Raw genomic sequence first — 11,364 nt, forward strand, 5'->3', positions numbered from 1 at the left:
TACTGGGAATTATTTAGATGTTACAAGAGTCTTTAGCTCCTCCTTATCTTATATTAGAGAAATAGAGTTATAGAATTATTAATGTAAATCACAGAGACCAAGAAATGATGGAGGGATGTTTAGTAGAGCAACATTGTATTTAAAATGAATTATTACCAATTCAGAATCCCAACAAATTCAAAGGCTATTAAGTTATTTTGTAGGTATGTTACAAAGCATTTGCCTTGTACCGTGGTTATACCGTGGTGGCTAAGGAAGTTCATTTCATGTAGCCTAATAGAAGTAGATATATCCATATTAGGCTATCTAAGACACTCTGAAAAGGTCAAAAAATGTATTTGCCAGGTGGTTAATTTGCGAGAAGCTGAACGGAAACTACAGTTACAGAATAAAGAAATTAAAATGAAGATTCTGGAACGGGATAATGTGGTTCGTGAGTTAGAATCTGCACTGGAGCATCTGAAATTGCAATGTGACCGAAGACTGACCCTCCAGCAAAAGGAACATGAGCAAAAAATGCAGTTACTATTACATCATTTCCAAGGTACCTGCCCTATTGTCAATTCTATAGATGATGTGTAGGAAGGGGATTTGGGAAGGAAGATCAGACAGAATTTGATCACTTAAAAGCCCACCATATATAGTTACTATTTCTACGTATTTTTGTGCTTTACATGTTTTGGTTACCACAAATTGGGATAGTTGACTTTGATTAAGGCTATTCATGCTTGAAATGTCACCTCTTCTGCTTGTTCCCAGTGCCATAAAAGGGGCTGCTGTAAATCCCATTAGTTTGTTGTTGGCCTAGTTTTTATGTAGAGATGTGGGGTGACTTCTGGCTTTGTTGTATACAGTTGAAAAGTTTCTATCTCATAAGGATATAGTACCTTGCTATTTAAATTACTTTCCCTTCATAAAATTAAAGTGATAAGATCTATCAGATTTCTAGTTCTATTTCTTATTATAATTTTTCAGTTGACTGTAACTTTTATGCATTAATATTATATCTTAGGTCAAAATTAATCTATCATTAATGGGCACATACTGTTATTAGTGCACAGTAGTTCAACCATGACTCTGGTGTGGAAAGAGCTGTCATAGCAGTCAGTGGTCTCATTACCTGGGCATATGGCTAGTATACAAACAGTTGCTATGGCAACAAAATCACTGCCAGCCAATACTGTTAATGCTTCAATAGAGGCTGCTTAGCTGCTTAGTCTTGATTCTCATGACTGTATAGCTGGAAATGGGTTAAAAGAGATACGGAAGTAGCAACCTGAGTAAGCAGAAAATTGGAAAACATATGAATTTGAGTGTTGAGGCAATTCTATAAGTTAATTCTATAACCAGTTAATTAGCATCTAGTTGCCCAATGACAAGATTACATACATCATTTCATCAAACATGCTCTGCTTACCTTATTTTAGTTTTGCCTTAAGTCTCTAAAAGCAATATTTTAATAGAATTATTAGTGTATTTTTCAAGTGACTTTCATTGTGCCAGAAAAGCCCATACTATAACCAAATGAGAACATTTTAAAAATCATTTCTAAAGCTGGGACAAATTTTTCATAACAAAGTTCTAACTAAAAATATTAGCTTGTGAATTTTCTAATTTTAACTAAATATAGGATATAAAATTAAGTTGATTTATTTGATATCCTTGATGGGGATTCTGATTTATGATGTTTAATTTGAAGTGTTTTTTTTAACAAGATGATGGGCTAATTTTAAATATATTAGTATACTTAGATCAAATTTTATAAAATAGCCAATTATAACAAAAATTACAAACCAGTAGGACAATTTTATAAATTTATCAATAGGAAACAGTAGGTCTGAAAGTACTTATTTTCTGAAGGTTACTAGGTTTTGCTGGTTCTAGAATATAGCCCAATATAGGCAGTTTTAGACAATCATAAATATTAATTAGAAGCTTTAACTTACGTTGTAGCATAAATTAGAACCTTACTTACGCTATTTCCCCTTTGCTCCTTTTTTTTGTGTGTGTGGTGTTCTTTGTAGTTTAATCTTTCTAGCCTCATATGACAGGTTTTGTTTTGGGGGGAATTTTTTTGGTTTTATATTTCTTCAAATGACTTTTCATATACCCACTGTTCCTTATATAAACTTTAAGATACTGATTCAGCTGATGGACAGAGTTCCAAATGTGAACTTTTTATAGAAAACACTTTACTTCTGCTGTTTTAAGGATAAATCTAGTTAGTAGCTACTCAGAAAGTGCTTGTGAATCATAACGATGTAGTAGTCAGTAGGGGGTAAGGTAAAGAAGGTGACTAAGGGATCAATCCTACTTTGAAAATTTTTACAAGTAGAAGAATCCAAATTTTAGCTGAAAACAAATCCATTCAGGTAACAGGTACATATAACGTACTTCTGACCCTTTAAACATAGTCTGAGGTCTATGTTAGAACATAATTTTCAATTATTTCTTTTAAACTGATTTTAAATGTAAATTTTTGTTTTATAGAGCAAGATGGGGAAGGCATCGTGGAAACTTTAAAGACATATGAAGATAAAATCCAACAGCTGGAAAAAGATCTTTATTTCTATAAGAAAACTAGCAGAGATCTTAAGAAGAAACTTAAGGAACTGTTAGGGGAAGCAATTCGAAGGCAACTAGTACCATCTGAACGTAAGATATTTAGTGCTACTTGTCATGCTAACACTGTTTCTCTAGTACTTGATGAAGTCTTTCCTGATTTGTAGTTTAGCCTTTCCCAATTGATTTGGTTATTTAGGATTAGATTTTATCTTCTATTTGTCTCAGTAAACAACAATAGTTCTCTAGTTTACGTATAAGACAGAACCATAGAAGTGAATGAACAAATGTATATGTGTGAAGGAAACCACACATTGATTGCCTGCCATGTGCCATGGGCTTGACCCTCTAATCTAAGCTGTGTTTTTCCTATTCTATAGAAAATTAAGCTTTCTGATTATCACAAAAAAATGTGTAAAATAAATGGAGTATAGTAAAAGTAGAGATAAAATAATATTGTATGTATGTCTAAGATCAGTCAGGTCTTTTTCATATCATGACCTCTGGAAATTCAAAAATATAATAAAACCCATTGTTAAGACAAAAGATGTTTTCTTGCCTAATTATATGTAGATATGTAGAAGTAACACTTTCCTAAATGCCAAATTGTGACAAAATACTTTGCAAAAGTAAAAAGTGCCATAATTAAAATATACCCTCTTTAGGCCCACCAATTAGAGAGGAATAAATATTTCTAAATATTTTCTACATTTTATAAAAGAATTAGCCATCCTTTAGAGAAAATATTCTTCTAATAATTTAAGTATGGCTTATGAGACTTTGACTTTACAGCCTTTTAGAACATAGCTATTTTGTATTGGTAGAGAAAACTGCTTAAGGTACAACAGTATTGTAAAGAGACCAGTGAAAATTTATATGTATGTGTAATGAAGAGATATATACTGAATATATAAAGTACGCAGAATTAACATAATTAAAAAATTTTAAACTTAGAAAAGTAGTTCTAATGCTACCTTATTCTTATGATATTTATAATTAATAGACATTTTCACAAGTAGTTCCATTTAACCATCAAACTCAAGGTAGGCCAGTGTCTGCTAATCCCATGTTTAGATGAAGGAATTGAAATTTAGAGAAGTCAAGTGACTCATGCACAGAACAGTAATTAGAACATGGTCTAAAAAGCTTTTGCACAGCGAAAGAAACCGTCAGCAAAACAAAGAGGTAACCTTCTGAATGGAAGAAGACATTTGCAAACAATGCCCCCAATAAGGGCCTAATATCCAAAATATAAAAAGAACTCATACAACTCAACAACGAAAAATAATCCAATTAAAAAATGGGCAGAGGACCTGACCAGACACTTCTCCCAAGAAGACACACAAATAGCCAACAGACAAGTGAAAAGATGCTCAATTTCACTAGCTATTAGGGAAATGAAAATCAAAATCACAATGAGATACCACCTTACACCTGCTAGAATGGCTATCAAGTATTAGAGAGATTGTGGGGAAAAAGAAACCCTCATACACTGCTGGTGAGAATGTAAATTTGTATAGTCACTATGGAAAACAGTTTGGGGGTTCCTTAAAAATTAAGACTAGAATTACAGCAATTCCTCTTCTGGGTACATACCCAAAAGTTTGAAAACATTTATTCGTAAAGATACATGCACCCCAATGTTCATTGTAGCATTATTCACAGTGGCCAAGACATGGAAACAGCCAAAGTGTTCTTCGATAGATGACTGGATAAAGAAGATGTAGTACATATATACAATGGAATATTACTCAGCCATAAGAAAAGATGAAATACTGCCATTTGTGACAACATGAATAGATCTCGAGATTATTATGCTAAGCATTTTACTAATATGTGGGCTATAAAACTGAAAGCAACAAATGAACAAGACAAACAAAAACTCATATACACAGACAACAGTTTGGTGGTTACCAGAGGGAAAGGAGTCAGGGAGGAGGGAGATAAGGGTAAAGGGGGTCAAAGATGGTGATGGAAGGAGATTTGACTTTGGGAGGTGAACACAATGCAATATACAGATGATGTATTACTGAATCGTACACTTGCAACCTATATGATATTTTTAACCAACATCACCCCAATACATTTAATAAAAATAAGAGTAAATAAAAGAACATGGTCTAAGGTCCTTCGTCTTTGACTCCTGGTCCAATATTCTATGATAAAAGTTGTCTTAGGATAGAGATAAAAATATACAAATCCAGCCAAGAGACTAAACTTTCTGATTTTCAATGTAGTAATGCAGAGGTATTAAGTAGGAAACAGAACATTTTCTTTTCATTTCCATTTTAGCTTAAAGAAACCCACTTTCAAATTTGAGATATCTGAAATTAGATATCTAGTGTTTAAATGGCCCGTGTTTATACTACAGAGTCTTCTAGACATCTCTTAAAATGACAGTGTGGTGTGGTGGTGTACAGATTTAAGAAACCTGGATTCTCATCCTGCTCTTTAAGGAAACACGAAAAGCTCTCTAAGAAAGTTAAATAATCTTAGAGATGTATAAAGTGATAATTACATCCATTTTAGCAACTTACTTGGGAAGTCTAGCCTTGATAATAGTCTTGATTATTTCAGCTAATTTGTATTCCACCTAAAAACATCTTAAATACTTTTATTTGGGGGCTATAAAAAGTAATGTATATTTAGAAAATTTTGAAAATGTAGAAGAAATACCACCTATAATCCCACTCATAAGTATTAACATTTGTTATAATTCTTTTCAATATTTTCCCCATGCTTTAAAAAAGATTAGTTGGAATCATATTGGGGATATAGCTTGTATTATATCTCAAAATGTTACTCTAATATGACATGAAACAAGAATTTGTTTGACTTATAAACTATAGCAATTTAAATATTTTGAATTGAGTTTCCTGAAAAGTATTATATGCTTAATAGTATCCTAGTTAATATATAACTGTCTTGATATTCAGTTAATTGGTTTTTGATAGTAGTCTTTTCATTGTCTGCCTACCAGACTTGTATTTATATTCTTTGAGTGTTGTTAGCATTTTCATATGTAGAAAAATTAATCTTTTGACCAATACATGTTGGTCACTTCTTGGTCATGCCTCTGTTACAGTGTGTCTGTTTTCTAACATATTTTTTGAGGATAAAATCAGTTTCTATGAACACACAGTTTATGCACTTAAGTATTTAAAACTCTATCCTTTATCTTTTTAAACCACTATAAAATTCTGTGTGAGTATACTAGAGTCAGAAGATCTAGGTTGGAATCCTGACTTCTTTTATTAGTAGTGTGACCTCGGGTGAATTAATCTTTCTCCAGTTTGTTCCCTAATGGTAAAATTCTGGAAAAGGAAATGCAGAGGTATTTGTATTGTGAAGAATCCAAGTGGGCTTGGGTGTGAGCCAGTCCAATGAGCCCATCTGTGCTCTTTCACATATGATCTTTAAAAAATAAGATGCCTGGCTCCCTCCTCCAGACATTGCTCCCTGGGCATCAGGATTTTTTAAAGCTTCTTGGTGTAATGAGCAGCAGTTTGGGAGCCACTGTCTATGGTCAGCTTTGTGAGGAGCCACTGGTTCTGTGTGAGGATCCATGTCATTTGCTGGTTCAGGTTTTTCGTTTGTGAGAGAATTTTAAAAACTAGAACATCAATTATGTGTTAAAGCAGGGGCCACAAACTAAAATGCCTGCAAGAGCCAGGGAAGCCACAGTGAGGAGCAGAGCCTAGTCATCTCAATGGGCAGGGACAACTCTGCTCCAGCTGCTGTTGCCAGGTGGAAATGGTCAGTTCTCATTTTTTCTAGTAATGTTGGAAGACTATATTTTTATATGAAACTTTCCAATTTTTAAATTTCGGGCCATGTATTATTTTATGTAAGTAAAACCAGGCTAAGTAAAACCTGTCTGTGGGCCAGATTTCGCTTGGGAGCTGCCACTGTGCAACTTATGTTTTCAAACTTGGTATTTGTAGGACCAGAAGTATATTATCAATCATGTTTCAACATATGTTAAAGTTGGCATTTTTCACTATATTAGGAACAGTACCTATATGGACTTCCCTAAAGCAAGTCTTTGCCTTTTCTATTAGATGATCCTATGATTTAAGGACCTCAAGCTTGTTCCAGCAGGGTGTCTCCCACTGAAGGGCTATTATGCTCCCATCTCCATTTTGACGGTGGAATCCCAGAGTACATTCAGAGAGCAGAACCCTGCTATCATGCTAGGAGTGCCTACAAAGACTAGTTTTTCACACATATAATGCCAAATCCCAGAAGAGTCATTGGAGATATGGGCAGAGCAAATATTTTCCAGTGCTGGCTTTGGATTTGGAAAGTAATTCACCAGTGGCAAGCCCAGTGGAGGGCAGGTGTGGAAGGGCACCAGAGAGGCCTAAAGCACTCCTGTGTTTCCAGGGAGTACAAAAATCACTACAAGAATATTTTTCAACTTTGTTCCAGCAATGAGAAGTTCTTAGTTATTCCCATGCAAGATTCTTCTAAGTAAAATAAGAACAATTCATATTTATACTTCTGTCTAAAAGAAGTCATTTAACAAAGCTGAAAGACAATTTATATTGAGTGATAATATAGTTATGTTAGGATATCATGATTAAAATACCTGCGTTTGAGGAAATCTCTAATTTTTTTTTTTCTTTTTGGATTATTTTTAGATCATTATGTTGGAGATGGAGTCCTGAACCCAGAAGAAGCAGGCACGGTTTCAGAAGAATTAAAATGGGCATCTAAAACTGAAAGTATGAAGTTAAGTGGAAAAGAAAGAGAATTAAACAGTTCAGCAAGTAGTTTAAGAACACAACGAAATCCTCAGAAGCTCTGGGAAGATGGCCCAGAATTACCTCCAATTTATAGCTCTTTAGCACCCACTAGTGGGCATTTGTTAAGCAATGAGGATAAAACAGAAGCAGATGAAAATCAGATTACAAAAACTCACAGTTGCACATCACCCCAAATTCAGCCAGTGGGAAATGTGGGACAGATTCATGGTGTCACACCTGTAAAGTTGTGTCGCAAAGAGTTACGTCAGATTTCTGCCGTGGAACTCTCATTACGACGTTCCAGTCTTGGAGTTGGTGTTGGATCTATGGCTGCTGATTCCATTGAAGTAGCTAGAAAACAGAGTGACTTAAAAACTTAGATAGTTACTCATGAAACTTTTAATTTAGAAATGTGTAAGATTCCTTTTTCTAACCTGTTAAAAATTAAAGCTTAAGCTCACTAGTTCTTCCCTCAAGATAAAGGAAGAAGTGGAGAAAGAAATCCCCCATCCTTTCGTACATTTTAGATGTGTATATCTTCTCTAGTACATTTGGGGAGTTTTAATTTGCATTTCCATAATAACCAAACACATTTTCCAATACTATACTATACTTGATAGTTTTAACATTTAAAAATTTCCACTTATAAATTTTCCCAAAATTCTTTTCCAGGCATATTTGAAGAACAAGACTAACAGTAGAATAATAAACTAAATATCCATCAAATATATATTATTATTTAATGTAAAAGCATATTATAAAGTATATTTTATAGTATGTTATGATGCAATAATTATATCTTATAAGTTATTCTTAAATACAAGTATACATTATTTTTAAAAGATTCAGTTAAATATTGCTTATATCAGAGGGAGAGTCACCTCCTGCATATGTTTTGGTACAGCTGAAAAATTGTGTCAAAATGCAGTCTCTGGGCTAAGGCAACTAACTGGCCAGGTTTATGGATTAAGGTTAATTTATGGTCCTCAGAGCTTACAGAAGTTGGTGATCTTGATATTTTAAACATGGCCTGTGTTCTTTTTCTGGAATTGTTTTTAGAATATTATATTATTAGTTTGCTGATATTGTAGAATATAAATTTTCATCTCTCTCCTGCCCTGCCTTCAACATATCTCTATGCTACTAAAAATGGAAGAAAGGAATATAATTCTATGGAACGGGGAAACAATAATAGAATAAAACTAAAGCATTTTACCATTTCAAGGAAAAGATATATGGTCCCATGGAGTACACCTGTAAAGCTTGACATCTAGCCAGTGGAGCTTTAGCTCATAATCTGATGGGCTTAATCTGAGATTTTTCTCTACAACCTGCTTAGTCAGGCTTTGCACACAGGCAGGCCAGACTATATTGGGGCTGTAAATATGTAAATGAAAATTTTTCTTCAGTATCTTTTGATCTAAACATTATTATATAATATAAACTTCATTTGAAATTAAGAACTAAACATCGATTTGCCCTGCACACAGTTTGTACTTTTGCATCATATTTGTCAATCAGAAAAAACATCGCCTATGATGACTGGAGCTATTTTGTATTTTTTTTTTTACTTGTTATTTTTGTTACTTTTCCAAACTTTCACTTGTTAAATAAAGTTATTTCTTAAATTAATTAATGTTTGGGTGGGGCTAGTAGCAAAACCACCCTGACTTATGGATGCCTACTCAATTAGTCACCTATTTCCTTGCTGACTCCCGTTATTTTCTTATTTGATGCTACTACTAATTTTTTTTTTGTCCTTTTATCTGTTGCTGTTGACCCTGACCATCTTACCTAAGACCCAGACTGTCACCCTGTGCTCAAAGCCTAATATTTTCTTTTTGTAGTTTCTAGCTCTTAGGTAGTAGGGTTCCTTGGTCCCACTGCTAAAAACCAGTTCCTATAGGAAAAGAAAACCAAACCAAAACAAACTTCTAAATTGATGAATAGTTTCTATATCTTGTAAGCATGGTACTAAAATTCATTTAAATTATGGGTTAAATAGAATTCTATGTATCCATCTGGGAACTGAACCATAATTTATAACATCGATACTGAGAAATTTCTTCACACAATGAATTTACAAACTACAGTGGATATTTTATTTTTATCAGGGGCTATTTCAAGTCAGATCTTGGTTTTAAGCAAGTTTCCTCTTTTTGTCTTGGTTTGTATGATATATATTTAATGTATATCATATATAATGTGTTTATAAATATATACTAGCCAAAGGCCAGTGCCTTAACAAAGCATAGCAATTATTTATTTATTAATAAATACATATTTATTAATGAAGGTCCTAACTGTAAATTCTTTATAAGATTAAGAAATGATTTAGAAATAATTGATGTAAGAATATATTCTGACACTGGAATCCTGCTTCTCCAGGAAATTGACATATATTTATTTTACCTGTGAAAATATAAACACATTTTCTGAAAGCCAACTCACTAAAAAAGTTAAAAAATTTCTATCAAACCAACAGTGATTAGATTTGATAATGCAAATGTGAACTGACTTCTAAATAACAAAGATACAGTTTTTTTTCTTCCTTCTGGTTATACATATATCCTTTATATCTATGATAGGGTTCATATACATATACAAACACATATAAATAATATATGAATAATATATTCTGGAAGTGAACCTCTTCTCATTCTAGTCAGTGTCCTCACAAAAGAAAGAAAAATTAAGTCATCTCTCCAAGGCAAGTAAAATTATTTTTTACATATACTACTAATAAATTTTATTGTTTCACATGCTTTTCTTAGTCTGAACATTTTGTCATTACCTTTTTGCATGTTTATAAAATTGTTTGTGGTTTTCTTTTTCTGTTCATTATGGCTTTTTTTTCCCCACCATAACAGAGCATTTGAAAAGAAACATGTTTGCCTTCAAAAAGTACTAATTCCTTCCCTAACTCCAGAGTATTATAGATAATAGTATTGCAGAATGCTATAAATATGGGCAACTATAGGCAGTGAGAGTATCAATGAAGGTGCTTTTGTGCTTTAATGCTTGTTTTCTTTTGCTAATGTTTTTTGTTCATTTTTTGTTTTGTTTGTTTTTTTAGTCCCTCAGTTCTTCATATCCTCATGAAATCAGGGTCCAAGGAATTAGCTAATATACCTATGATCTTCAATAATGTGGACTTTATTGCCACTAGCAATTGGCTTGTTTCTATTAGTCCAAGTCAATAAAGTGATAAATCCTTATTTAAGAATGGGTTTCTTTTATCTATACATATTTATATATGTATATATGCATGTATATATATATATATGTATATATACATATAAAGGTCTAATACTAAGTTTTAGAATGAATTGCTAAGGAATTAAATCCTTAGTAGGAGTTTGGTTCTATAGTCAACATAAATTCTCATGCATTAAATGCAAATGTGACATGTTTTGCTCTTTCAGTTATTTCTTTAGTAACATACTTGTGACTTTTTAAAACACTGGATTATCAACATATGAAAGCTCAATGACTACAATGTCTGTAAGCTCATGTCCACAAGTCCTCTATGAATTTCACTGGAATTTTAAAAAATATTCATTATGTATATTTTACATTTAAAGTTATAACAGGCTATGAGCTGCCTTCATTAACACATTCTTCTACATTTATACTTTAAAACATTTATACTTTAAAAAATTGAAAATAAAGGTGGAAATGAGATCCTTCTACAATAAATATTTCAAATGCATTGGATATGTAGTATTTTTGAGCTAACATGGGCAGTAGTGTTCAAAGGGTGAGGTAGTAGGAGAATCTGCCCAATGGAGAGGAGTATTCTATCACTGTCATTGTTTACCTTCATGCTGAAAATAAAAAGCAGATGATTTTTCATAAGTTTTATTGCTTTTAAATTCTCTACAAACAATGCACCCCTTATTCTTGGTTCTAGGGGTGACTACTTCCATTCCTTGCTCTTGGAATGCAGTTCATACATGGTACCACATATTGGAATGGTGTTTGATTTTTATAACGGCCTTCATGTTCATCCCAACGTGGAGGTAATTAGAACGAAAAGTTCTAGAAAGCTCAA

The 11,364-nt window shown here is 32.9% G+C and overlaps 1 protein-coding gene across 5 annotated transcripts in view; it reads left to right on the plus strand.

Annotated features, from left to right (window-relative positions):
• KIF27 (kinesin family member 27) overlaps positions 1-10,528 on the plus strand; it is a 68,464-nt gene extending 57,936 nt beyond the window's left edge. For all 5 annotated transcript variants that reach the window (XM_025049700.1, XM_006916093.3, XM_015592671.2 and 2 more), the window contains 3 exons: positions 346-544; positions 2,491-2,655; positions 7,206-10,528. In XM_025049700.1, the coding sequence (XP_024905468.1) occupies positions 346-544; positions 2,491-2,655; positions 7,206-7,690 (849 nt within the window). In that variant the 3' untranslated portion in view covers positions 7,691-10,528. The remainder of the gene's footprint in view (positions 1-345; positions 545-2,490; positions 2,656-7,205) is intronic.
• The last annotated feature ends 836 nt before the right edge of the window (positions 10,529-11,364 follow it).

Source organism: Pteropus alecto, unplaced genomic scaffold (assembly GCF_000325575.1).
Source record: "Pteropus alecto unplaced genomic scaffold, ASM32557v1 scaffold206, whole genome shotgun sequence".
Taxonomy (NCBI): domain Eukaryota; kingdom Metazoa; phylum Chordata; class Mammalia; order Chiroptera; family Pteropodidae; genus Pteropus; species Pteropus alecto.